General features: G+C 48.7%; 2 protein-coding genes and 1 pseudogene across 8 annotated transcripts in view; 2 read left to right on the top strand and 1 right to left on the bottom strand.

Moving 5' to 3' along the window:
• Positions 1-1135, bottom strand: part of Tns1 (tensin 1) — a 217469-nt gene extending 216334 nt beyond the window's left edge. For all 3 annotated transcript variants that reach the window (XM_040753344.1, XM_040753346.1, XM_040753348.1), the window contains exon 1: positions 964-1135. In XM_040753344.1, the coding sequence (XP_040609278.1) occupies positions 964-1119 (156 nt within the window). In that variant the 5' untranslated portion in view covers positions 1120-1135. The remainder of the gene's footprint in view (positions 1-963) is intronic.
• Rufy4 (RUN and FYVE domain containing 4) lies at positions 1130-26942 on the top strand. Of its 5 annotated transcripts, none has more exons than XM_040753363.1 (14): positions 1130-1441; positions 2165-2311; positions 2400-2447; positions 3535-3634; positions 3946-4052; positions 5218-5343; positions 5682-5788; positions 6050-6193; positions 7769-7838; positions 9373-10005; positions 10719-10825; positions 16634-16780; positions 25880-25990; positions 26231-26942. In XM_040753363.1, the coding sequence occupies exons 4-14, from the start codon at positions 3589-3591 to the stop codon at positions 26331-26333; spliced, it is 1701 nt and encodes a 566-aa protein (XP_040609297.1). In that variant the 5' UTR covers positions 1130-1441; positions 2165-2311; positions 2400-2447; positions 3535-3588; the 3' UTR covers positions 26334-26942. The 5 variants fall into 5 exon arrangements, with proteins under 5 accessions (XP_040609297.1, XP_012969158.1, XP_040609293.1 ...); XM_013113704.3 differs by having other exon boundaries at positions 1130-1609; XM_040753359.1 differs by having other exon boundaries at positions 1130-1609; positions 2400-2451.
• Positions 20385-25868, top strand: LOC106021168 (annotated as a pseudogene).
• Positions 26943-27901: the final 959 nt, after the last annotated feature.

The raw sequence follows: 27901 nt of genomic DNA, 5'->3' as shown, positions 1-27901 counted from the left end.
ATGCGTCTGCAGGGTGCATTTGGAGTCAACCCTGACTCTGCTGGCCTCCCGTGGAGAAAGAGCTGTAGGACCCCTGTTTCACCCAGAGCATAGTTCAGCATACAATCCCATGAAGCTGCTCCTCCTGCTCTCATGGAGAGGGAGGCTGTGGTCCTGCAGGGGCTGAAGTAGAGCTGGACAGCCCCCCTACTAATACAAAACACTTTCCTTCTCCAGAAGAATGCAGAACCTATGCAAAGCCTGGGGTGTCCTGCCAGCCTGCTCACCCACATCAAGCGCCTGCTTCTCTGGTCATCGCTATTTTACCTCTGGTCATTCCCCACATCCAGGTTCCAAGACTCAGCCAGAAAAGAAGGCAAGAGAACGGGGATGCAGAACTAAAGGCCACCCCTCACCCCCGTGCCTCGGTCTTCCCTGATGCTGCCTCTGTCCCACCCACCTCCTCACACCCTGCGGTGGGCCTGGCTGACCCTGACAGCCCCTTCCTCAAGGTAGAAGAGACCAAGACAGCCACCACTCTGCTAAGGGGATGTTACTCTCCCTCCTTGCCCCAGCACCCTCTGGTGGTTCCAAATTCTCACCTGAACGAATTGCCTGCTGCCTCCCGCTCCCTCTCTGGGCCACTTTCCCTTTCCTCTTTCTTGTTTGTTTTTGTTTTGTGTGTTAGGTTTGGGTCGGGTTCGGGTTATTTGAGAAACGATCTCATTATGCTGGCCTTGGATTATAATCCTCCCGCCTGGAGCTCGATAGTGCTGGGTCACAACCCTGCCCCCAACACCTCACAGGTATTTGCCCTTCTAAGGCACCCTCTGCTCAAGGACACCAGAACCCCAGGTGTGACCTCCACGGAACTGGTGCAGGGCCCTCCCACGTCCCAACTCACACCTTCCCAGACTCCTTACTGTCCCAGGTGGACTGGGCTCTGCCGCGCCCGCTGCCCGCACCCAGCCCGCAGCACCCTACCTGAAGCAGCAGCTGCCTCCCCTGGGCTCGCACCGCACCCCCGGGCTCACAACGCTGGGGCCGCTCAGGGCCCGGCGGAGTCCCGGGGGACTGCGGGCCGCAGGGGGGCGCGGGCTCGAGCGCCTCGCAGCACACCAGGCTCACGGTGCAGCCCATCCGGCCGGGCGCCCGACGGGCCCGGGGCGGGGACGCGGACTACCCGCGAGCCGGCCCGCCCCCAGCCCCAGCGACCTCTTGGCCCAGGGCGTCTGCGACGCGGGGAAGGAGGGCGACGCCCCCGGCCCGCCCCGTCGGAGTCCGCCTCCGCCTCCGCCGCGGCTCTGCCAGGCAGTGGGAGTGCGGGGGCCCTGCGAGGGGCGGCGACAAGGACGAAGGAGGCAGACGGTGGGGAGGGGACCCGAAGGAGCGGGAACGCGGCACGGGCGACAGCGGAGTCCCTGGGACAGGCTGAGCTAGGAGCGCGAGAAAGAGCGCCGGTGTGAGCAACGAGCGACTGGGAGACTGACATCAGAGAAGGGATCTGTCGGGGACGGAGACGGCGGCAGGGACGACGAGTGTGGGGGGATCGAGTTCTGCACCGGGAAGAAGGGCGGGACGTGGAACAGAGAACAGCAGGCTTGGGGATCGCTTCGTGCCCTGTTAACAGGTGGTTCGTCTACCTTGCAAAAGTAGTTCAAGAAGTCCCTAACCATCGATTCCCAGTTACCCAGACCAGCCCCCAGGCCAGCCTAGCCTAGAAAAAGGATGACCCCAGGATCAGGAAGCTGGGCGAGGTCAGCGAAGAGAGGCCACCCTACAAGAGTAGCCCACCTGTGGCTTCACGGATCGTTTCGCTTCCGTCCCCGGGAAGTGTGCACTAGGGCTGGAAGGAAGGCACCGTAACACTGACAAGGATCTCTCAGCTGGCTGGGGTGAAGAAGAGGGGAAGATACTTGGTGGTCGTTTGTCCTCTCTCTACCTGTGCCACCCACCTCCAGTCCAGTGACAGGAAAACAGCCAAAGAGAAACGGTAGCGCCTCGGCCAGCCTCTTCCTGCCATCTGCTGGCAACAAGACAGAAAGACAGGAGCAGGTGCCCGGGAAAGGAGACCTCTATTGGGTTTGTGTTTGACCACCAGCAGGCCCTATGCAAGATCAGCTTGAGGGAGCCACCCTTCTGCCTCAATGGCCCTAATCTTTCTCTCCTAATTCTCCCTGACCAGGGTTGGCCCAGCCTTCTGCAGGCTGGGCCTGAGTCACTCCCCAGGCAGGAGAGCTGGGAAGGGCTGTGCAGAGTCCACAGTCACAAGGGACATACTCAGGCTGCAGAACCCTGCTGCCCACACCCCAACCGGGCAGGCTTTTCTCAGGTGAGCACCGGGAATCCCTGGATTTGGGGATGGGCTAGAAGAATCGTGAAGGTCCATAGAGAACTTCTGTCTAATCTTTGGTCTACAGATAAGGAACCTGGGGTCTGAGACAGAGTGAACTGTTGGAAGATACACAGTGAGTAAGCAACAAGTCCAGGGTGGCCCTGTGTCCTCTGACTCCTCATCCTTGAGCCCCATGCACTCTCCTATTCTCTCTTTTCTTCTTTCTCCCTGTGATCCACTGCCATAGGGCTGCTACCCCACCCACAAATTCCATCACTGCTGCCCGGGACGCCGGATACCTGGGCTTTCATCCTGAACCTGTCTTTAATGCCAGGACCCTAGCCTAAGCTCATCATCCTTCAAGAGCAGCAGTGCCCATCTCTGAGTCCCAGGATCAGTTGGAGGCAGAAGGAGAGTCCCGTGAGAGAGGATGTTGGGGGTAAACCCAGGCACTGCACTCCTCACACCCAACATCAGGATCATTCCCAACTCTGCACCTCGACTTCTGCTGCTTTCCCCAGGGAACACACATTTTCCACTCAGCTGGGGCCCTGGAAAGGATGAACGTAGGTCTCAAGGCAATGACACACAGCTGAGGCTTAAGGGCCAGAGGAGAAGAGGTAATAGTTCCCTAGCTGGGTGTCCACACAGCACAGGCTTTCTGCTCATATCAAGTAAACAGATCTGAGTTCAGGTTATAGCTTTGTGATGCTGGATTGAGAGTTACCCTCTCTGTGCCCAGTCATCTTGTGTAGCAGTGCACACTGAGGGCTACCAAGGGAAGTCAGCGAGGTAAAGACGTCCGCAATGATCAGGGTGACCAACACCAAGCATGAACTGGTAAGTGGGGGCCACATTCATATCTTTATACATTGGCCTTCAAGAAGGAACTTGGATTCATCGAGGTATACTCAGTAAACCATTTCTAAATTTTTTGTTTTGTTTTGTTTTCTGAGACAGGGTTTCTCTACAGCTTTGGAGCCTGTCCTGGAACTCGATCTGTAGACCAGGCTGGCCTTGATCTCACAGAGATCCACTTGCCTCTGCCTCCCGAGTTCTGGGGTTAAAGGCTTGTGCCACCACCACCCTGCTTTTAAAAAAATTTAAAGGAAAGAAAAGAAGGAAGAGTTGTTTTTCATTCTGCCGGTGAACACATTGTGTGACCCCGGTATGTTCTCATCTCCCCCCCAACTCTGGACTCTCACCCATCTCTATATAAGGAAAGTGGGCTGAACCCAGGGGACCACAGAGAATCACATCACTTCCCAGTCTCCATGGCAGAAGAGGGGGCCATCCTAAAGATCACCGGGAACCTGAAAAGTGAGTCTGCCCTGTCAGATTTTCTTGGGGTGAGCTGCAGAAGAAGTGAGGGGTCTGAGCCGGGCGTTGGTGGCGCACGCCTTTAATCCCAGCACTCGGGAGGCAGAGGCAGGTGGATCTCTGTGAGTTCAAGGCCAGCCTGGTCTACAAAGCGAGTTCCAGGACAGCCTCCAAAACAATACAGAGAAACCCTGTCTCGAAAAACCAAAAAAAAAAAAAAAAAAAAAAAAAAAAAGAAGTGAGGGGTCTGGAGAGCATCCTCCTTCGATGCCGGGCTCTCTGATATTTGCCGTCTACCCTCCTCCTTGCAGATGCTGTCTCTGCCATCCTCCAGGGATATGGGCAAGGGCAGGGGCCAGTGACAGACACCAGCGCGGAGCTACATAGACTCTGTGGCTGCCTGGAGCTGCTGCTGCAGGTGGGACCACCCACCTTCCCTCTCTTTCTTGACCCTGTTCCTTAACTTTGAATACTCAGGAGAGCTTTCCCACATATACCCAAGCCACTGTCTTCCACGGTTCCCAGGCCCTGTCTCCTTGCTCAGCGAGCAAGTCTTTCGTGACATAAACTGTCTCCTAGAAGCTAGGACTAGTCTTAATTCTCTCCTCATTTTTACCATCTTCCTATAAACACAAAGATCCCTCCTCTGACTTCACCTCAGGACAGTGAGCTGCAGTTTTGCTGCTCTGTCTCAACCCTCATAGCACACCAGGATTGCACCTGTCTAGGGGCCTTTATCTTTGCATTTTCTCTGTCTGGAATGTTATTCCCTAGATACTTGCATGGTATCTGTTCACATGACCCTCAGGTCTGAAGGCTTGCTCAGGCTAAAATTTCAGTCTCTCTTTGCCTCTCTGTCTCTGTCTCTCTGTCTCTGTCTCTGTCTCTGTCTCTGTCTCTGTCTCTCTCTCTCACAAACACACACATTCCTTCCTTCCTTCCTTTCTTTTTGGATTTTTCCAGACAGGGTTTCTCTGTAGCTTTGTAGACCACATTGGCCTCGAACTCACAGAGATCCGCCTGTCTCTGCCTCCCGCGTGCTGGGATTAAAGGTGTACGCCACCACTACCCAGCTCACACACACTCTTTCTAGTCTTTCTTTTTCTTTTTTTTTTTCATTTTCCTTCTACGGCCACCATCACTATCTAACACATGCTTTAAGAACTCAATGTAGCCGGGCAGTGGTGGCGCACACCTGTAATCCCAGTACTTGGGAGGCACAGACAGGTGAATCTCTGTGAGTTCGAGGCCAGCATAGTCTACAGAGTGAGTCCCAGGACAGGCTACAAAGCTACAGAGAAACCCTGTCTTGGATGGGGGGGGGAGTTAATGTATTTATCCTCTGACTCCCCTACCAAGATGTAAACTTTCTGAGGTCAGTTTGTGAATGAATGAGTGTGAAGTCGGGCTCAGAGAAAGCAAATATCACACAGCCGGTAAGGGCAGAACCAGATCCCTCCCTAAAAAAAGCCTGTTTACAGGAGCCCTCTCTTCTCCCCAGTGCCTTCCCAGAAAGCCAGGGTGCTAGGGAGGTTCCAGAAGGAACCCCTGGCACACATTCCTTTCCCTCATCTTGATCCTAGTTTGACCAGAAAGAGCACAGGAGCTTCCTGGGGGCTCGGAAGGATTACTGGGACTTCCTGATCACTGCTCTGCGGCAGCATCGGGGATACACGGAGCAGACCAACTTTGTGTGCTCACAGAACAAGGTAACAGGAGCGGGAGATGAGGAAGGGGATGCACTCTGGAAGCACAGGAAAGCTCTGGTACCAGCACTGGACAAAGAATGACCAGAGGCAAACATACACCCCTTCCCTGGGTCCCTTGTCACTCATACACCACTCATACCTGCTCTGCTAGCAGAAGGCTTCTCACCTGCTCCTCACCGCTCACTGGACCTCCTAGCCTCACCTCCAGCCACACATTTCTCCTCCAACCTTGGCCCCCTCTTTCTCCTCCACTCTTGTTCCCATCTGTGCTCTCTTTGATTCGGCCCAACTCCCCATCCTGATTTCGCCCTCTCTTTGGTCCTCCCCACACCCGGCAGCTGAAGACCTCTCTGGGAAAGGGTCGCGCTTTTATCCGACTCTGCCTCGCCCGTGGACAGCTGGCTGAGTCAATGCAGCTGTGCCTCCTGAGCCCAGATCTCACTAGGTAGGACTGCCAAGCCATCATCCCTTATGTGACACTTGAGCTCACTACCCTCTGTCACCCCTAAATGGATGACTGGCCATTAGGGATAAGGGAAAGGGTGTCAGAAAAGCGAAGGGGCTTAAGACTCCTCAGTTTGGCTTGGACCTCTGTTCTCCAAGGCTGAGCTCAGCCACACCCTGCCAGGGAAGGTCCCCTGTGGTGTGCCGATCCTCAGAGGTCAAGAGTGGCAATAGCCAAATGTGCTGGTTCCTCTTCACACAGGGAATGGTATGGACCCCGGAGCCCTCTGTTGTGCCCTGAGCTCCAGGAAGACATCTTGGACTCTCTCTATGCCCTCAATGGAGTTACCTTCAACCTGGATCTGCAGCGCCCAGACCTGGATGAAGCTTGGCCCATGTTCTCAGAGTGAGTGGTTCTCAGCCTCCAACCTAAGTCATTCTTTCCTGCCCTTAAAAATTTGTTTTGAGATTATAATTGTATTGTTTCCCCCTTCCCTTTTCTCCCTCCAGACCCTCCCATATACTTTTCCTTGCCCTACTTCAAATTCATGGGCTCCTTTTTCATTAATTGCTGTGAGATATATACACACAAGCAATTTAATGTTATTTGTATGTGTGTTTTTAGGGATAACCATTTGTTATTAGATAACCAATCAGTGGGAAGACTGTTTCTCCTGCTCTCAGAATTCCTTACTTGCCTGTAATTCTTTTTGTAGGGGTGAGTCCTCATGAACTTTCCCTCATTCATATTATCATGTCTATTGTTATTGTCCTTGTTTGGTTCATATTTAGGTATTCATGTTGATGAGATTTTATTGGTGTAGACTCTGACATTCCTAAAAGATACAGCCTCAAAGCCAACTCCCTGACCCTCTGGCTCATCTTTCAACTCCCTCTTCAGCAATGATCCCAGAGTCTTACATGTAGCCGTATTGTATATGTATTGGTTGTTGTTTTCTGTAATGATTCTCATCTGTTGCAAAGACAAGTTTCCTTGATGAGGGGTAAGGACTACTCTGATCTATGTATATAAGGACAAATATTTAGAATGTAGCTAGGGATTATGCTGGTTTGGTAAAGTGATGGTTGTAGGTTCTTCTCCAAGATCTATGAGTTCATGACCCCTGTGGTAGTGGGCAAGGTTTCCCGTACCAGGCATGATTTCTCTCTTGTTGAGCATGTCTTAATTCCTATTAGAGAGCTGTTGGTTATGATCACGGTATGTGAAGCACTACTACACCCTTAGTGTTATCATGACATGTTGGTTATTGTGGTTCACAGTGCCATATCTGGGTAGAAATGTTGGTTGCTTACCCTCTTTAAAGCCTGCTTCCCTCCCTCTCTTGATCCTTGACCCCATTCTGTAAAGAGAAGCCTTTTCTTTGGCAGCCTTCCTGCCAGCCTGGTTCCAGAGCCACATCAGTCCCAAATAAACACACAGGAGGCTATATTAATTATGAAGCTGTTGGCCTTGCTTGTTTCTTACTGGCTAACTCTGACTTAAGTAACTACCCCCATAATTGTTAATCTAAGTATGTCTCTTACCGGAGAAGTTTCCGGGCTTCCTACGACATGGCGTTACATCTTGACTCTCTGTGTTTCTCCTACCCAGAGTCCTTCTGGACTCCTAGTCCCACCTATCTTGATTCCCTATTGGCCAGCAGTGTTTTATTGACAAATGCACAGGACTTCCCCCAACACCACTCTCTAGCCTTCTCTTTCCTCAAGCTAGGCCATGCTTCTAAAGACGAAATGGCAGGGTGGAAAGTGAGAAGGATGGATAGGTGATGGGATGCTAGGAGGCGATGGACATACAGATGGAGCATCGGATGGTTGGCTACGTGGGGAAAGGGAACCACTCGGGGGAAAGGTGGAAAACAGGAAGGGTAGCGGTCTGAACGAGTGACTCCAAAGCTGGGGTCGCCTCCACTAAAGGACCAAGCCAACTAAAGACGTCAGCTGTTCTGCCTCTTGGTTTCAGGTCCCGCTGCTCCAATCCCAGTCGGACCCAGGAAAGAAGACCCAGAAAGCCTGAGGCTTTCCCAAAGGAGGTGCCTCTGCCTGCCTTCACCCTGACTTGCTCCTTGGTCATCTAAATCTGCTGGAACTCCTGAGTTGAGCAGGGCCTCCTGTGGGTGTGCAGAGAGCGAAACAGAACAGACGTGGAAGCAGTGTGTGAAGCCAGTGATGGGAGAGCAGGGAGCGGGGAGCGGGGAGCAGGGAGTGGGAAGCGGTCTTGTTCTGGGAGGGGGTGGAAGAAGGAGAACAAGGGAGCTGAAGGACCTACTGGAGCTCTCAAGGGAGAGGACAATAGGGGTGACTGGAGGCTTGCAGGAAACAGACCACGGAGCCCACTTCTACTGAAACCCCCGAGCTGCGTGTTCAAATTGGCCCATGGCAGTTAGGGAAGTGACTAAAGAGCCTGATTTCTCAATTCACAACCCAGCTCTACCCCTTCCTAAACTCAGCTAAAGGCCCTTCGGTGAGTTCCTGTCCTGCCTCCTAGGGGAGTTGTGTAGATGGCTCGAGACAGCCCCATGCAACTCTGCACAAGTCTCCTGCTCTGTTCTCATGTGGCAGCTGAAGGTTGTCATCCTTCTATGAGCTTCCAGACCCCAGATGTGGCACCATTAAGGACTCAGTCTCAGACCTTGAAAGAGTTCAAGGGCTACTCATGGAGACAGATCAGGAATACACTGCAGTCTATGCTAAGTGTGCAGACAGCCTTACACATCCGTGGGTTCTGCATCCGTAGACTCAACCAACCCCGCATACAAAATATTTAGAAAAAAAGATATCATTGGTTCTGAACATTGTGAATTCTTTTTCCCTCAGAGTCCCACACACAAGGCAGTATACAACTACTTACATAGCACTGACACCGTGTGGGGTAGTAAAGTCATCTAAAAAGGACTTCAGCTTACTGGGGGATGTGCATTGGTTATTGGCAAACCCTACGCCATGCTAAAGAAGAGTCTCGAGTATCCAGATATTTGAGCACCAGTTTGAGGTTCTGGAGCCAACTCCCCTGGTATCAAGGGATGACTATAGTGTACAGATATGGTCAAGGGAAAAACAGGATCACAGAGAAGGCTCCCCTGCCCCTGCTATGCCAAGGATCGAATCCAAGGCCACACATACTAGACAAATGTTCTACCACTGAGATACATCCCCACTAGGAGAGATTTCTTGAGAGTAGTCACTTGTCTGTTTAAGATTCCATCACCATTGTATAAACTAGGAATTCTTGTTCCCCGTTTAGAGATGAGGACGCAGAAACACAAAACCAAGCAGAGCAGGAAAGGTGAAAGGAGAAGGTAGAGGAAGAATTCAGTGGGGGAAGACAAGATCAACCCAGGTGGAAGATGGTGATGCCACTGGCTGGAGGCAGGGAGGGGAGGAACTGAGATACCTGCCGGTCTTTAGCACAGATTTGTGGGTCTCCTGGGGGTGCTGCCTGAGATTATCTCGGCTCTGGTGACTTTCCCAGTAGGAGACCTCTGAATCCACTAAGAAGCAAACCATGTTGGCCCAGGGCTATGTCCCAGATCAGTGACCAGACGCTGAGATGGGACTTCTCTACAGGTGGGATGCTTCACAGGACAACTACAGGGACCAGACACCCATGGAACCAGCTGTCTACAAGATGCACCCAGAGAAGCCCGCCACAATGACCTCCCCACCCCCTTGCAACATGGCCATCTTCCCACCTTTTTGGAAAAGAAGAAAGGGGATTCTAGGAGCCTCACTTGTCCCCAGCGCATTTGGGAAACAGAAGGGGAGGGAATTCGGCTAGACCTGAAGGAGGGAAGTCCAAAGAACAGGAAATCCCTGGAGAATTCAGCACCCAGCAGCCAACCACAGAGGGAGGGGGCTAAGGAGACTCAAAGGGAGGTGGCAGGAATGGAAGATGAAGGCAAATCAAGTCTGCCAGTGACAAAAGTTCAGAGAGTAACAGAAGGGACCCAGGAAAGGGCATCAGATTGGGACCATGACCAAGGGGTGCTGGCCCCCAGCCTTCAAGAAAGGGTAGAAGACACAGCATTAGGAAACAGGCAGGGGTGGGATCAGGATTGTGTTCTGGGGCAGCCCTGGGTCCTGCAAGGCCTAGGAATAAAGAAAGGCTCTACCACAGAGAAGCCACAAGAGTGGACAGGAGTGACCAGTGTGACCAGGCAGGAGGACCAAGCGGAAGTGCACTTGCAGGAGGTGGTCAAGGTACCTATCTATTGCTCACTTTCTAACCTGGTTTGCCACTAAGGGATCTACCACCATTGCAGCCCACAGGTCGGTACAAGGGGTTGTGTGTGAAAAGACCTTCTGTAACTCAGGCTGGCCTCAGATTTGCTATAAAGCCAGGATGCCCTTGAATTCCTGATCTTGCCTCTGACTTCCCAAATGCTGGGGTTATTGGTATATGCCTTCACACAGAGCTCTACAAATCAATTTTGGCTTGTCTTCTTGGAGTTACTATCTGGGTTGCCCTTTGAAAGTCACACATTCTTCAGGTCCCGGGGTGCCCCTTCTCATGATCGCTTCCTGTAGGACCTACTTCACTCATCAGTACTTCCTGCCTAGCCATGACAACACTGAGTTAGGGACCACATCCCCGCGAGCCTTTTGGGTCACAAAGTTCAGGCTCACTTGCGAGGGCAAAGGTCTCCCAGTGTCTAAGCTCTTTTGTCCTATTCTGGACTAGTCACGTTTTGACATGCTTCTCCCAAAAAAGCTTTGACATGCTTCTCCCAAGATGGCTTCCAAGATGTCTCTCGGCCTCCTTCCTAGCCAGACTTCCAGGTCCAAGAACTTGGCGATTACTAGAAAAGAAGTGGCAACCCCAGACTCACCCAGCTCCCAGACGCATGGCTAAAACCTCCTAGGGAGTGCATCTGGTGGCCCCAAGCTGGGGTCATTCTCTTTCTTGTCCCCAGGACCCCAGGTATGAGCTCCAGCTGGCAAAGGAACATGCCCAGCGCCAGGAGCAGCAGCTGCGGGCACAGGAAGAATCGCTGCAGGCGCTCCAGGAGCAGCTCAGCAGGTAACCTTGGCAACACCAGCGTGACTGGGATGCCAGAACTCATAAGTATCTCAATGTACTGGGTGCTGTGCTGGGCACGACTCCAGGACACTGAAGCCTAGGCATCAATCCTGATCCCATGAGGTCCACAGTTCCTCTCCTCCCCAGCCTCCCCTGAACCCCAGGAGACACCCCTGCCCCCCATCCCCTCCCATCCCTGTGCTCCTCCCATGCTTCACCCTGGCTCCTGCTGCCTCTTCTGGGTGCACCTCTGTCTCCTTAATCTGCTCTGGCTCCACCATGTCTCCCTCACATGATGTTTAAAGATAGGATTCCACTCTGTAGCCCGGGTTGTCCTAGAACTTATGACAATTCTCCTGCCTCAGCCTCCTGGGTGCTGGGATAACAGGCATAAACTGCTGTGCCTGGCTTTGTCCCTCATTTTAAACTGTCCCTCAGTTTGTTGTTATTATTACTGTTCTCTGCTATACAACCTTTTCAGCCTTTTTGGCCTCCTGATAGCCATAACAGTGGCTGCCATTCACCCAGAACTTAACATAAGTCACCCAATGTCAGCTTGTTAGCAGAGAGACCCTGAGAGCCAAACCCTGTGGCTGATTCTACAGCAGTGGGCTTCCCTGCTGTTTTGCGTTGTTGTTTAGTCATTCCATGCAGCTCATGCTCACTTCCAATCTGCGGTCCTTCATCTCGGTCTCTCAGGGCTGAGACGGGCAATCCTGCTCCCCCATGCCTGGCTCCCTCAGCCAATTTTTTGTTGTTGTTGTTGTTGTTACATAGCTCAGCTGCCCTGAAACTTGTCATGTAACTAAGAATGCTTGAGCTTCGGGTCCTCCTGGCACGGACTGATGTGCCCGGTTTATGTGGTACTAGGGATCAGACTTAAGGCTCTGTGTCTGTTGGGCAAGCATTCTGCCAAGCCAGCTACATCCTCAGTCCCCCCCCCTTTTTTTTTTTTGCTGTTTTTGTTTTTAACACAGTCTCTACATCAACAGGAGGTTGGTCCCAGGACCCCAAGAGAAACTGAAACCCATGGCTGTTAAAGTACTTTGCATAAAGATAGTGTAGGGTCTGCAGGGAAATACCAAGCATCCTCCCTGTGCTATAGGAACCTCCATAACTTGGTCTGAATGCTGTGAAAATAGTTGTGCCACTACATTGTATAAGGAGCCATAGGAAGACAAAAAATCAGACATGTTCAAAACATACAGCTTAGGTTTTTTATTTGTTTGTTTTTGTTCCTTAATGTTCTTAATTCATGGTTGGTTAAAACCAGAGACACAGATACAGAGAACTGGCTAAATTCCATTCTCTCTCTCTCTCTACCAAGTAGCTCCATGTTCCCTTCTTTGCCTTGATCTCATGGCCCCAAAGGCATTATCTGTCACAACCCTTCCTGTTTTAAAAGTCTACTCCATGCAAAGACCTTCCAGAGCCTGCCTTTGGTCTTCAAGGGTCTGCATGCTGCCTCTGTCTCTAGAGGACCACATAGTACTTTCTCCAAGCAAGGTCAGGGAACAGTCCCACCCTTGCCACAAACTGAGTGTTTGTGACTCATGCTGAATCACTGGGAAGTTTGCTGTCTGTGTATTGAACAGCTGAGAGCCCAGACTCCAACCCAAAGCCCCTTGGACTCCACCCAATACTCCCCACCCGAACTGCTCCTGAGACCAGCAAATACTCTGGTGACTCAGATCTTAAGTGAAAGTGGGGGTCTTGGCCATGCAAGAGCCTCTGTGGCTTCAAGAAAAAACTGGTAGAAGCAGCTAAGAGGCTCCAGAGAAATGCTGTAGCATCAAACTTCTTCCTGTATTGGAGGGCACTGTCTCACAGACCTCTGTCTCCCTGCCACCAGTCACTCAGTCATTCCAAAACACTCATTCCAAAACACTATGGGCGCCCATTCTAAAACCAAAATACTCTTGTGGGCAAAACATAAAATCCCTGCCTTCATGTTGCTCGCAGTACGTAGGAATCTGAAGGGGAAATACAGAGCAATGGTTTGAGGTGGCTTTGCTGTTGTTGTTATTATTATTATTTGTTTATCTTATGCTTAGGTTGGAGAATGAGTGCACGTGAGCGTGATTGTGGGTGTGAATGTGGCATGTGCTACGGCATACATGTGGGGGTCAGACAACAACTGAGTCAGTTCTCTTCACCATGTGGATCCTAGGGACTGAACTCAGGATGTCAGTCTTGGCAGCAAGCGCCTTTACCTGCAAAGGTATCTCCCCAGCCCCTGGAGTACAGGTCTGTAGAGAAAAAGAAATAGGGAAGGAGAATGGGGAAAGTGACCACTGTGACTTTGAGAGGGTGGTGTGGCCGTTGAATGCCTCTCAGAAGCTCTGGAGTTTGCATGAAGACATGAAGGAAGTAAGGAGCCAGACTTTTAGACACCAGGTAGAAAGATGTTCCAGGCAGGGGACAGAACAGGAGGGACAAAGGTCCCCAGGTGGGGATTGCACAGCAGGGTTAAGGAGAATTGTAAAGTCTGGTGGACAATCCCATCTTCAAGAGATCCTGGGAAGTCATCAAAATAACCTTGGCTTTAAATCAAAGTAGAACAGGAGCCATTATAGAGTCCAAGCAGAGGAAGGGCATGGTCTGATATATATGCTTTAAGCCGGGCAGTGGTGGCACACACCTTTAATCCCAGCACTTGGGAGGCAGAGGCAGGCAGATCTCTGTGAGTTTGAGGCCAGTATAGTCTACAGAGCAAGTTCCAGGACAGGCTCTAAAAGCAACAACACCTGTCTCGAAAGAAGTTTTTAGTATAGTAACAGAGTTGTACAGCCATCAGTACCATCAATTTTACAGCATTGGTGTCACTCCCTGAAGAATGAATGCCTGTGCCCATTGGCAGTCATTCTCCCACTTACTTTCAGTTCATAGACTGGACCAGGCTGACCCTATGGAACAAGACTAGAGGGTTCTTTCCTCACCCCACTGGGGCCAACATGGCCTCCATCATGTTCCTGGAACCTGCTATGCCCAGTCCCACCTAGGGCTTTCCACCCTGCTGGTCCTTTTCCCTTCATGCAAACATCAGCAGCTCCCAGGAGGTCTAACTTCCAGAAAGCTTCTTGGTAAACAAGTGTCTTAGTTGGGGCTTCTACTGCTGTGATAAAGTACCATGACCAAAAGCAACTTGGAAAGAGTTTATTTCATCTTACAGTTCCACAGAACAGTGGAACTAAGGGAAGTGAGAGCAGGCACTGGAGACAGGAGCTGATGCAGAGGCCATGGAGATGTGCTGATTATCAACTTGCTCGTTCGGGGTCTGTTCAGCCTGCTTTATGCCATTCAGGACCACATGCTTGGGGGTGGGCACACCCACAGTGATCTGGGCTCCTATGGAGGCATTTTCTCAATTAAGATTTCATTCCTGACGTGTGTCAAACTGACATAAAAACTAACCAGCACAACAGGAGGAGAGCAGAGGTATTTAGCCCGGGCCGCTGACAGAGGGCATGCAGCTGCTGATTTGTGGGTACATTTTGAAGCAGGGATTCCTGGGAGACTGGCTGTAGGTCTCAGAGAAAGAGTCAGGAACAACTATTCTCAGAGGTGGGGAAGACTGGGACAGATGGACTCTTGTGGGAAGTCCAGAGCAGAGCTTGGAACCTGTAAAGCCTGGGACACTGTCAGACCTCCAAGTGAGGGCTGTTGGGCAAGAAGTCAGGCGTGACATGCTGGAGAGAGGGTGGCCTGAGAGTTAGTGGAGAGTCGTTCCCGGCTGCAGATGTACAAGCACTTCCCAGACCCAGGAGCCAGGCATTGAGCCCACCACTGTGCAAAGGGAACATGGGCATCCAGCTGGTGACAGGGGTTTACCACCAGCCAGTCCAAATTCTACAGGTACATTCTCTCTACCGGCTGTGTTTGCTGTACCTGTGTGATGTGAGTGGGTAGGAGACAGGTGTACTACAGCAAACAAAACCAGGAAGTCCATCCTAAAAGATAGAGAGGTTTGACAGGAAGTCATTTGCTCTGCCCACCCACTACCCACTCAGCACTGGTGACCAGGGCCCCGGGTGTCTGAAAGTGTGGATAAGACTAAAGAATTCAGAGCTGGTAGACAATACCGTGTCCAGACTTCTGATCCTCTCACCACGCCGTGTGACCTGAGGCGAGCGTGATACCCTGTTCAATCGATTGTCTACGCTTCTGTCTTGTAAAACGAGACTCACACTGCCCGTTTGATGGCGTTGTGAAAACTGAATGGAGACAGGCTATGGTGTTCAATGCCTGGCGTGTACTAGGGGCTCAAGACACCTTTGCCCCTCCCACATCCGCTCCCATCACCCCTGCTCGAATGATTCCAGTGGCTTCCTCTGGGGCCCTGCTGACCCCCCTACTTTTCTTGACCTCTTCCTGGGATCCCTGCCCAGTAACTTCTTTCAGTGACTCAGGCAGACAGACCACTGCAACTCACACATCTGCAAGGCTGACTTCAATGCCATATTGTCTCAAATGACTCCCCCAGCACCTTCTATAGTCTCTATCTTGATCTCTGGTGGGGTCTGTCACTAAACTTGGCTGAATTACCCTAAGTCCCACAGGAGTCATGGGTGTAGCCGTCTTACTGGCCCCTAAAATAGCCACCAGCACACAATAGGGGTCTTATAGGGTTCCCTCCCACCTAACCAACAACCACCCCATGGTGGTCACAAAAGGACCTAGGCTCACAACAAGCAAGAGAACTAGAGGAGGGAAAAAATGTTGATTAGCACCCCCCACAGGAGCCGAGAGGTCAGCAACTAAGAAAAGTCCCGACAAGGTCTGCTGGGCCTTTTGGAAGTTCGGTTCTTGGTGAGATTTGAAGGTGCACCCAGCATTCGGTCTTGGGACCCACTAACCAGCTGTACTTTAAAAGTCAATAATTCAAGGGTGGGGGTGGGGGGTATAGTTCAGTTGGTAGAGTACCTGCCTAGCAGGCACAAGGCCCTAGATTTGATTCCTAGACTCGCTAGCATCTACCCACTGCTGTGGCTAGTAACCCTCCCAACCAGATCATGGAGTGAGAAGCTTAGGCCATTCTACTTTCAATTTAGTCAACTTCTTGGAACCTTCTAGAAAACCACTAACAACAACAAGAAAAGGCAAGAATAGAACTGGGGCAGTTCCAAACCCAAAACGGAGACAGAAATTTAGGAAAGCCATGTTTTCCCTGTTTTCCCTATTGCATTTTAAATTGAAAAGACAATATAACATACCTTCTAAAAATACTTTAAAGCAAGATAATCACCCCAAGGCCTCCACCTCTCCCCACATGCGGTCGTTTCCAGCTGGTCATCGTGTTCCCAGCCTAGATTGCTAGGCATTCACCCTGCTTTCAGACAGGTCTCCCATAGTATACCTTTCCAGAGAGTTACGTTTTAAAGTGGAAATGTTAAAAGGGAGGGAGGGAAAGAAGGAAGGAAAGATGAGGAGGGAGGGAAAGGGAGAGGGAGGACAGAAAGGAGAGAAGGAAATGCTCAGTAGCTCCCTCTACAGGAACACTCAAGGTTAGGCCCTGTTTCTATTTCTCTACAATTGCTGAATCTGTCTATAGGTACTCAGTTCAGTGTGTGGTATACATGTTTCGTGTGTGTGTGTGTCTGTGTGCACACATGCACATGCACTGAAGAGAGATGATGGGTATTTGTAGTGTGTGCAATATGTAGTACACATGATGTATAATGCATGTGTGTTACATGACTCTGTATGTTTGTATATGTAGATGCTGTATCTATATGTAGGCTGGCTTCTCCAGGCGCTCCCATCACTGGTTCTGAGCCTTTCTCCTAAAACTGAGTCTCCTGTTCCCAGGTGTCAGGAAGAAAGAGCCCATTTGCAAGTGATGCTGGAACAGAAGCAGCAGGAGGCTGAGAGGAGAGTCACCCTGTATGAGAAGGAGCTCGAAGGGCAGAGGGACCTGGTCCGGGCCATGAAAAGGAGGGTGCTGGAGCTGATCCAGTAAGAACGGGACTGGGGGCTGGAACTGGGGTGGGAAGCAGCAGTGGTAAGAAGTGTGGAGGCCATGCTTGAAGACCATGCCACTAACAGCTCTCAGGTTCTAGACCTTTCATATGTAAACTTGTTTCCGTCTGTTAGTGACCTCATACCGTCACTAATTACATGTCGCATGTTACAGAGGCAGAAACTGAGGGTCAGTGCTGATGTGGCCACTAAAGACAGACAGCATGTAAACCACAGAGTCCTCTGACACTAATGCATGCTCTCGCCTCCAGAACTGCCCTCGGTCTCCCATTATGGTTAGAAGAAATCCCAGTCTCTTCCAGCTCATGAGTTTAGAAGGAACTGAAAGGAGGGAGAAATGTAGAGAAGTGACCACAAGCCTACACCTACCTGCCTACTGGACTTCCTTAGGCCTCTGGGCCTATGGGTCCAGCCTGGAGCAGCTGTTCTAGGTGCCACAGGGTTTATTTCAAACCTCCAAGCCCACTGAGATGGGGGAGACATGTAAAGCACACTAGCCCTTCTGTCAGGTAGGAAGGTAACAGACACATGCGTGCCTCCACAGACGTGGACACTCACACACATGTGCACTCCTTCCATGCAGCTCAGGGGGGCAACACCACTGGTCTGAGGTTCCACAAAATGAGCAGAGTGCTGGAGTCATCCATAACTAAATTCTTGTGGGTAGAACTCACACGTTGACAATGAAAAGAGGCCAAGGTCAGCTTGGAGGAAACTAAAATAATTTAAGGTGGACAGATAGAGGGACAAGCCTGATGACCTGAAAAAGAGTCCCAGAGCCCAAGGTGGAAGGCGAGAAGCAACTCCTGAAAGCCTGAAAGCTGCCTTCTGACCTCACGTGTGTACACAGGCAGGCCTGTCATCCTAGCGCCGGGGAGGGGGGAGCAGCGGGGTTGTGTGTTCTAGAGCAGCCTGGGCTGTAGTGAGACCCTGTCTCAGAAAAGATAGACAGACAGACAGACAGACAGACAGACAGACAGACAGACAGACAGACAGAGCGAGAGATACGAATGTTGATTTGTTTAATTCACCAAAAGGATTAGCAGCCTGGGCTGTAGTGAGATCCTATCTCAGAAAAAAAAATGACTACTTATATTTTTTCAATTCCCCAAAAGCGTTAGAAAATAAAGACAAGCCAGATGTGGAGGTGCCCACCTTTAGTCCCAGCACTGGGGGCACAAGGGATGGGGTGGGGGGAGAGAGGTGGGCAGAGCTCTGTGAGTTTGAGGCCAGCCTTGTCCTCAGAGTTCCAGGGCAGGCAGGGCAGGCAGGGCTGTTACACAAAGAAGCCCTGTCTCAAAAAAAACAAAACTAACTAACTAATTAGTTAAAAACAGGCTCCCAGAAACAGGATAAGCAGGTGTAAGTGACTAGAGAAATAGGAATCAGTGGGTGAGGAGTAGGAAGATGGCTCAGTGGATAAATGCTTGCCATGTAATCATGAGGACCAGAGTTAAGATCCCTAGCATTTATGTTAAGAACCAGAAGTAGCATGCCTACAAACCCAGTACTAGAGAGAGCAAGAGGATCTCAGGGCTGGTTGTTCACCTAATCTAACCAAATAGGTGAGCTCTGGGTTCAGTGAGAGATGCTGTCTCAAAAATCAAGGTGGAATGTAATTGAGGAAGATGCTCAATGTCAACCCTGGCCTTCACAGGCATGCACATGAACATGTGTGCATTCACCTGGGCATGCGCGCGCGTGCGCACACACACATACACACACACACACACTCACATGCACGGCAGTCTAGGAGTCCTAATACCCTCTCCAACTGGCAGAGGTTTCCAAAAGAAGAAACTGAAATTAAGTAGAAAATATTACAAAGATTAAAATACGCATTTTCAGGCCCTGATGGACCCCAGTCTTTAGATCTCACTGAATGCTAAGCACAATAAGCAAAAGGGGGAAATTTGCTGTTCATACCTAGATAAGGCATTGTGAAGTTTCCCAAAAGCAAAGGGAAACATTATTTCTAAATTATCTGGAGGAAGACACAAAACCCTTAAGGATATGAAGACTCAACGTGTATCTGTGATGCAGCAGCTCTCAAGTTCTCCGAAAGGCCTACTCTTAAAGTAGAATTTCATGTCCAGATAAACCATAAACTAAATGATGAAAGTGATAGCCAAAGACATTAATCAGACGGGTCTCAGGAAATTCAACTCCTACACAGTCTTTCTTAAGAAGTTCATAGAGGATGTGCTCCAGAAAAAAAAAAAAAAAAGGAAGCGAGCCAAGAAAGGAGGAGATGTAATTCGGGGAGCAACAGTTCCACCCAGGAGAAAAAAAAGGGAATCACCACACGGAGGGGAAGAGTCGGGAGAACACTTGCTGTGCTGAAAGACTCGGGGCAAGTCAGGCCCAGATCAGGCACAGCAAGTGGTGTGCGCCTGAATTACCAGTACAAGGAAAACAGAGGAAGGAAAAGCACGTGTTCAAAGCCAGCCTGGACTACATAGAAACAACCTGTGAACAACAATAGTGATGGTAGTGGTAGCAGTAATAATAATAATAATGAGAAGAAAAATAGTATGTTAAAGGCAGGTGATGCAATGAGTCAAGACAGACACTTAGAGGCCTGGAGAGATGGCTCAGTGGTTAAGAGCACTGGCTGCTCTTCTAGAGGATCCAGGTTTGATTCCCAGCACCCAAAAGTAGCTCACAACTGTCTGTAACTCCTGTCCCAGAGGATTAGCCTCCTGGGGCCCTGAATAAATGTATGCACAGACATTCGTGCAGGCAAAACACCCTTACACATGAAATAATGATAAAAATAAAATGAAAAGAAAGACAACTAGGAAAGGCTGGAATGTGACTCACACCTATAACTCTAGTACTCAGGAGACTGAAACAGGAGGACTGCCCCTAGTTCAAGGACAGCCCCAGGCTACAGTCAGAGATCCCACCCCCACTTTCAAAAAAGGAATGATAGGGCTGGCAAGATGGCTAGGCAGGCAAGGCACTTGCCGAGTTCAGTTCCTGAGACCCACATGGTGGGAGCAGAGAACCAAGTCAGGGAGTCCTCTGATCTCCTTGTGTGCATGGTAGTATGTCTTCACCCCCACACACACACACAGGGAGAGAAAGACAGCATAATAAATAAATCAATATAGCTTTAAAAACACAATGTATTTTTTAGGAAACGTGTATATTATCTAATAACAAATTCTACTCATGTGTCCTATTCTTTTTGTCTGTTTTTTGCAATGCTGGGAACTGAATCCAGTACTGGTCCTAGGGAAGTCCTCTAGTGTTGACCTGTGGCCTCAGCCTCCGGCCTTCTTCAGTGCTAGAATATCGTCTGCTGATAATGCACAAAAGGGCGGTGGTGGCACATGTCTTTAATCCCAGCCCTCTGGAGGGAGAGGCAGGAGGATCTCTGAGTTCAAGGTCAGCTCTTGGTTTACAGAGTGAGTTCTAGGACAGCCAGGGCTACCTATACACAGAAACCTTATCTCAAAAAAAAAAAGAAAGAAAGAAAGAAAGAAAGAAAGAAAGAAAGAAAACAAAACAAAAACAACAATTGAAATGATAAAACAGGCTCTCTCTGGTTGGGGTTACATGGGTTGGGGTTACATGGGTTGGGGTTACATGGCAGCCACTGGGGGCAAAGCGAGAGCCTCAGAGCCTTGGAGACACAGCTGCCTCCGACCCTGGACGCAGCCCCGTACTCTCTGGATGAGTCGGAGGAGTCCCGTTGTATCAGAGTAAGATGGACAGTAGCTTTGATTGTGACTGTGGTGAGCTGGGGCCACCTGATCACTAACAAAAGATACTGTCAGCCACCATCACCAGGGCTTCCTGTTGAAACACAGCAATAAAGGAAGAGAGGAAGCAAAAGGAACCAGTGCTTCCCAGCGCCTCAGGATGCTGCTCAGGACCAGTCCAACACTGAATGTATCTGCACTGTGAGAGGATGTCCACGGAGGCCTGCCCAGTGCATATTTATTCACAGTTTTGTCCCGTGTTAAGTCGATTTGCACAGTAGATCTGAGTGCATAGTATGTCATTTCATTCCGTTTGAGTTTCTTGAGAGTTTTCTTTAAATGTCAGCAGAGTTGCTGCCCTTCCTTGAACTATGAGCACTGTAATCGTTTTAATTCTCAGTATGAGGTTTTTGAGCTTTAAGTCTGAGGGGAACTCAGTGGGCCTGGTTGGCGCCTGCAATGAACATCAAGAAACCATCGTGCTGTGGAAACAAAACTATTTTTCTCCCTTTTTGAAAGATCTTTCCTTCCAGTACCAGTTTTCTTCTTTGTTTACACAAGCTCAACAATTTGAAAGGAAAGGCAATTACTGTAAGGGTTTCAAAATAGCAGAGAAATTTGAAAGTCTCATGAACATTCATGGTCCATGTACCAAGTCTAGGTACATGGACTTAAAACTTGGCTTTTTCTGCTGTAGACAATGTCTGTGACAAAAGAGTAGCCATCAAGAAAATTGTCCTCACCGATCCCCAGAGCATCACACATGCTCTCCGTGAAATCAAAATTATTAGAAGACTTGACCATGATAAAATTGTGAAAGTGTTTGAGATTCTTAGTCCCAGTGGAAGCCAGTTAACAGATGATGTGGACTCTCTCATGGAGCTAAACAGTGTCTACATTGTTCAGGAGTACATACATGGAGACGGACTTGGCAAACGTGCTGGAGCAGGGTCCTCTACTGGAAGAGCATGCCAGGCTTTCCATTATCAGCTGCTACGAGGGCTCAAGTATATTCTTTCTGCAAACGTACTACACAGAGATCTCAAGCCAGCTAATCTTTCCATTAACACTGAAGACTTGGTGCTGAAGATAGGTGACTTTGGTATGGCACCGATCATGGATCCTCATTATTCCTACAAGGGTCACCTTTCTGAAAGATTGGTTACTAAATGGTACAGATCTCCACAACTTTTACTTTCTCCTAATAATTATACTAAAGCCATTGACATGTGGGTTGAGGGCTGCATCTTTGCTGAAATACTGACTGGTAAAACCCTCTTTGCAGCTGCACATGAACTTGAACAGATGCAGCTGATCTTAGAATCTATTCCTGTTGTGCATGAGGAGGATCGTCAGCAGCTTTATAGTGTGATTCCAGTTTACATTAGAAACGACATAACTGAGCCACACAAACCACTAACTCAGCTGCTTCCAGGAATTAGTCGAGAAGCACTAGATTTCCTGGAACAGATTCTGGCGTTCAGCCCCATGGACCAGCTGACAGCAGAGGAAGGACTTTCCTATCTTTACATGAGCATTTATTCTTTTCCAACAAATGCGCCAATTTCAAGCCATCCTTTTCACATAGAAGATGAAGTTGACGATATTTTGCTTATGGATGAAACACACAGTCACATTTATAACTGGGAAAGGTATCATGATTGTCAGTTCTCAGAGCATAACTGGCCTATTCATAACAACTTTGATATCGATGAGGTTCAGCTTGACCCAAGAGCTCTGTCTGATGTCATCGATGAAGTAGAAGTTCAAGTTGATCCTCGAAAATACTTGGATAGAGACTGACAGAAGTATCGGGAGGATCCCGCCTTTGACACTTGCTATTCTGCTGAGCCTTGCTGGCAGTACCTGGATCACCACTAGACCAAATACTGTGATCTGGAGTGTAGCCACACCTGTAACTACAAAACAAGGTCATCATCATACTTAGATAACTTGGTGTGGAGGGAGAGTGAAGTTAACCATTGCTATAAGCCCAAACTTATAGATCTTTCCAACTGAAAAGAACAAAGTAAAGAAAAATCCGATAAGAAAGGCAAGTCAAAGTATGAGAGGAACGGATTGGTCAAAGCACAGCTAGCGCTGGAGGATGCGTCCCAGCAACTGGCAGAGAAGGAAAGGGAGAAGAGCCAGAGTTTGACTTTGACTCCTTCATTGCAGCAACTATCCAGCTTAGTTCCCAGCATGAGCCTACTGACTTTGTTGACAAGTTAAATGACTTGAATAGCTCAGTGTCCCAGCTAAAATTGAAAAGCTTGATATCTAAGTCAGTGAGCCGGGAGAAGCAAGAAAAGGGAATGGCTAATTTGGCTCAGTTGGAAGCCTCGTATCAGTCCTCTTGGGACAGCCAGTTTGTGAGCGGTGGAGAGGAGTGTTTCCTCATCAGTCAGTTCTGTTGTGAGGTCAGGAAGGATGAGCACGTGGAAAAGGAGAGCACATACACCAGCTATTTGGACAAGTTCTTTAGCACGAAGGATGATTCTGAAATGCTAGAAACTGAGCCAGTCGAGTAAGGGAAGCGTGGGGAGAGAGGACGTGAGGCAGGGCTTCTGAACGGCGATGGGGAGATCCTCCTGAGCAAGCAGCTGGAGTCCACAGGCACCCCACAGTTCCACAGTCCAGTGGGGTCCCCACTCATGTCTATCCAGGCCACATTAACACCTTCCGCTATGAAATCTTCCCCTCAAATCCCTCACAAGACATACAGCAGCATTCTGAAACATCTGAACTAAACACTCAGCAGACATTTCTCTTTGTTCTTCATAAAATGTATTGTGTCTTTTTTATCACTAATGTTTTAAGTCATTTTTTTACTTGAATAAGAAGGTGTCATTAATTTGCAAGGATTTTTTTTCTTGGTTCTCAGTTTGTAAAATGCAGACTTTTTTTCCCATGTGAGTTAGTTTTCATTTGAACTGGCGTGTCATTTGCACACACACTACACAAAGACTAGAGCAAAACAATGTAGAACAGGAGGAGACTAGATGCGCTAGGGTGAATAGACATTCTCAAGACCGCTGGCCTGCTTTACAGGAAACAAAACCTTGCCTTGAAACTTACACAGTGAGACTGTACATATTTGCATGAAAAGATCTAGTTTTTCCTGAAACATTTTTCATTCAATAGTATTTTCACGTTTTTCATACTGTACACATTTCTTAAGACACATGATACCAGCAGCAACTGAAAACAAATGCTGAATTTGGTACACACGTGTTATCTACCTCAAGGTAACAAAAGTATGTGGTGAAACATAAACCACCCATAGTGCTCCACGGCATATGCACTTCTATCTAGCCAGCGTTTATCGCAGTAAACTATTGAGATTCTCGCTCACCGTTTATAAGTGTCCTGGTATTCATTCTATATGTGGAGTGTTAAATGCATCACATCTTATTTATTTTTAGCAAATCAGTATATTTTCTGTATTTAATTATAAAAGTAACTTCGTTATTTGCAACTGCCCCTTTTTCCATTTGGCTCTGTGGTTTGTTGCCTGCCAAACTGATGACTTGATGTCGGCTTGTCCTGAGCTGTCCATGTACGTTAAGTAAAGTACTCACTGTGTATAGGAATCTGTATTTTGGGGGTACTTGATCTATCTACAAAGAAAAATTAGGGAGTTATTATAAAATGCTCCTAGAAGTCTTAGTTGTGTTTATTTTTTAAAAACTTGTAGTATTAGACTTGTGTACATGGAAGTAATTAAGGTACATCATTATTGTAGTTTAAACATTGTACATGATAAGCCTCCTCCTGTTTTTACTGTGTGTTTTATTGAATGATTTATTCCTCATCCCTAGGCAAGCATGAATAAAATTAAGTTAAATGTTAAAAAAAGAAAGAAATGATAAAACAGAGTGTGTAACCTAGAGAAATGGCCAGTCAGGAAAGCACTTGCCACAAAAGTATGAGGACCTAAGCTGATATCCCCTAGCACCCAGAATTAAAGCTAGGCATGGCGGTGTACACATGAAATGTGTGTCAGCACTGGGGAAGGCATACACAGAAACCCCAAAGCTCATTAGCCAGCCATTGTAGCCCAATCAGTGATCTCCAGACTCACTGAGAAACCCTTGTTTCCAAAAGGGTGGAGGGCGACTTCTGGCCTTCACACACAGGCATGTGTGCATACACAGACAAATATGCAGATATCCACCACAGATGGAGATACACACACACACACACACGCACACACACACACAAATGGAATGTGAATGCAATGTTGCATAGTAGAAAAGATTCAACTAGCAAGTTCTGTGACAACGAGCCTGTCCCACATCTGTGCTTTGGGATGTGATGGTTGCTAAGCACGGGAAGAAGTCGCAAGCTTGAGATACTGAGCTGGTGTAACTGAAGTTCTCCTATTATTTGATTTACATGAAAGCAAACTCTCGGCTAGTGGCCTCCACACTGGTTGCTTTAGTAGGTAATAAGTTGGGGGTGGGGGACTGAAGGGAAGGGAGGCTTGCAGAATGGGCTAGAAGCCACAAGGTATTGCTCATGGTTAGCAGAAGGAGACTATAGAATTATATATATCCTGTGAACTAACAAGAGTGACTGACAGAGGAACCCAAACTAGGGACCCGACCACATTGGGAGGAAGGAGAAGCTGGTGGGAACGATAACAAATAAGATGACTCCTCCACGATTAAGGGATGGAGATCCATAGAGAACATTTTCTACCATAGGAAGTATGTGAACCTGTTACTTAAATGTGGAAGGAATGCCAAGGAGAAATGGTTTATCACTGGAAAAGGAAGGGTAGGAAGGTACAGCTTGATTTTTTACTTAAACACTTTTTGTTGATTGTTGTGTGTGTGTGTGTGCACATGCTTGGCAGGGGCAAGTGTGTCAGAGGACAACTTTGTGCAGTCCATCCTCTCTTTTCCACTTTTGTGAAGATTCCAGCAATCAGACGGAGGTTGCCAGGCTTGTGTAACAAGTACTTTTACCCTCTGAGCCATCTCACAAGCGCTATTTGCACTTTTAAATATTTATTTAAATATATGAGCGTTTTGTCTGCATACAAACAATACACACACGCACGCACGCACACACACACACACACACATACACACACACACACCACTGATGAGAGCTACAGAGCTTGGTCAGTCAGTAAAGTGCTTGCCATGAAAACATGAGAATTAGAATTCAATCCCCTAAACACATATAATCAATCTCAATGCTAAGGAAGCAAAGACAGACAGATCTATGGGACTCACTGGCTAGCCAGCACCACCTTGGCAAGCTTCAGGCCAATGTGAGACTCTATCTCCTCCATCACCACCTCCCCTTCTCTCTTTTTCTCTCTCTATGTCTCCCACTCCACCCCCTTCATCAGTGAGAAGGACCACCAGTGGCAGAGGCTCCAGCAGCTGTCTACTGTGGCCCCTGGACACTGCATGGGCTGCAACAAGGTCTTCAGGCGTCTGTCTCGGCGGTATCCTTGCAGGTAACAGGAAGGCACAGTGTCTGGGACAGCCCTCAGTCCCTTGCCTACCCAGGGAAGAAAGGACCAAGGGAAATGCCTGGTTTTGTTTGATTTGTTTGGTTTTTAGGAACTTTCTTTTTAACATTTATTTCAGTGTATGTGTGTGTGAGTATGTGAGTGTGAGTGTGAGTGTGTGTGTGTGTGTGTGTGTGTGTGCTCCCCTAGAAGCCAGCCCAGGCTTCCCCTGTCTCTGCTCCCCAGGCTCTGTGGAGGCCTGGTTTGCCATGCCTGCTCTGCAGACTACAAGAAGAGAGAACACTGCTGCCCAGCCTGTGCCCAACGGGAAGAAATCCAGATCACCTGACCAAGATGTCAAGAGCAACCAAAAAACAGCCACCACCCCCCTCCCCAGTTCACTCCCTCCCTGAAGTCTGACCACTTTTTTCCTCTGGAAGCTGGTGATCCGAGGCCCCAGCACTACTGTGAGGGGTAGAGGGTACAGTCCAAAGATAGACCTAGCTCTGCCTTTCCTGTTGAAGGGGCTGAGTGGAACATGACTTAGCTCTAGCAGCTTTGTGTCTGCTGTGAGGAAGACAGGCTACGAACTCTGTAAAGTCCTTAGAGGCACCGCAAGTCCTTACGGTAACCATGAATAAGAACAGCCCAGGTTACTAGTGTTAGCCACACTCCCCTTGCCCTACTACTCACAAGAAGTGAAGCCTCTTCCATCTCCCCCTCCAATCTACTTCAGGTATCATTGGTTTGTCTCATTTCTCACAGGGGTGCTGTTTACATATAATAAGCATTGCACAAATCTGCATCTCCATACACAGGCATCTGCTCCAAAGTGTTCTCACCCTCCCCAAACCCCTGCCTCTATGCCGAGGCAACCACTGACCCTGCCTCATGGCACCAAAAAGCACAGGTTCTTTCTAGAAATTTGCAGAAATAAAATTGTGCAGTTCCCTCTTTATTGCTGCCTCCACTCAGCATGATTGGTTTGGGATTTGTCTAGGTGTTGCATATAACTGTAGTTCTTTCCTACAGTGCGTGCGTGCGTGCGTGCGTGCGTGCATGTGTGTGTGTGTGTATGTATGTAATGCAAGCAGCATTCATGATTCATATGGAGGCCAGAGGACAACTTGTTGGAGATTTTTTTTTCTTCAGCCATGTTGGTCCCCAGAACCAAACTTGCATCAAGGTTAGCAGAAAAGTGCCTTTGCCTTCTGAGCCTTCTCACCAGCCCCCATGGTTCCTTTCTATTTTTCCACTGTCAGGATTTATTTACACATTCACCTGTTGCTTCATATTTGAGTGGTTTCCTGTTGGTAGTCAGTACCGGGCAGTTCCTGTGAGCTTCATGCATAGCCCTTGGTAGGTCCACACTTTCGTTTCTCCTTGTAAAATACCTAGGATGAAATGCCTGGCACCTGAGGCTTTTGGAGGTGAAATGCACCTGCAAGTGCTCAGGTTGTAATAAGTTTAGTTCTCAAAAAGCTGATAATTAGCAGGCATCGCTCTGCATCTTCAGGGAATTAGCTCTAAAAATCCCTCCAAGTACCAACATCTCTGCAGGTAGCAATCTCCCAGACACTCAAGTCCCATAGACATATAACCAATGCACAGCATCACACATACTTTAAACCAATCCCAGATTGCTGAAAGTGTCTAAGCCATTATAAATGCTAAGTGTTCTGCTGTGTTGTGTGGGGAACGATGACAATAAATTGTCTAAACATGTCCAGTGTAGTCACAATTTTTCAAATATATTTTTAACCATCTGTGAATGCAAAAACCATGAACTCAGACCTCATGGACATGGGGAGCAGGGGTGAAGGGTGGAGGGGCTCTCCTGTATTTTACCAAGAGGTTTGTTTGTACTGTACCAGCTGCTTGTGAGAGTCCCAGCTGCTCTCCAGGGCATCTGGGTTT

The sequence above is a fragment of the Mesocricetus auratus genome, unplaced genomic scaffold, assembly GCF_017639785.1.
Source record: "Mesocricetus auratus isolate SY011 unplaced genomic scaffold, BCM_Maur_2.0 Super-Scaffold_100010, whole genome shotgun sequence".
Classification (NCBI taxonomy): Eukaryota; Metazoa; Chordata; class Mammalia; order Rodentia; family Cricetidae; genus Mesocricetus; species Mesocricetus auratus.
The sequence above is the reverse complement of the archived record's forward strand: the minus strand, read 5'-3'. Positions and strand labels throughout refer to the sequence as shown.

Coding starts and splice junctions, on each gene's coding strand:
- Rufy4 (XM_040753363.1), top strand. CDS start 3,589: ATGGCAGAAGAGGGGGCCATCCTAAAGATCACCGGGAACCTGAAAA. Junction 4,053..5,217: donor GCCTGGAGCTGCTGCTGCAG/GTGGGACCACCC, acceptor TCTTGATCCTAG/TTTGACCAGAAAGAGCACAG. Junction 6,194..7,768: donor GCTTGGCCCATGTTCTCAGA/GTGAGTGGTTCT, acceptor TCTTGGTTTCAG/GTCCCGCTGCTCCAATCCCA.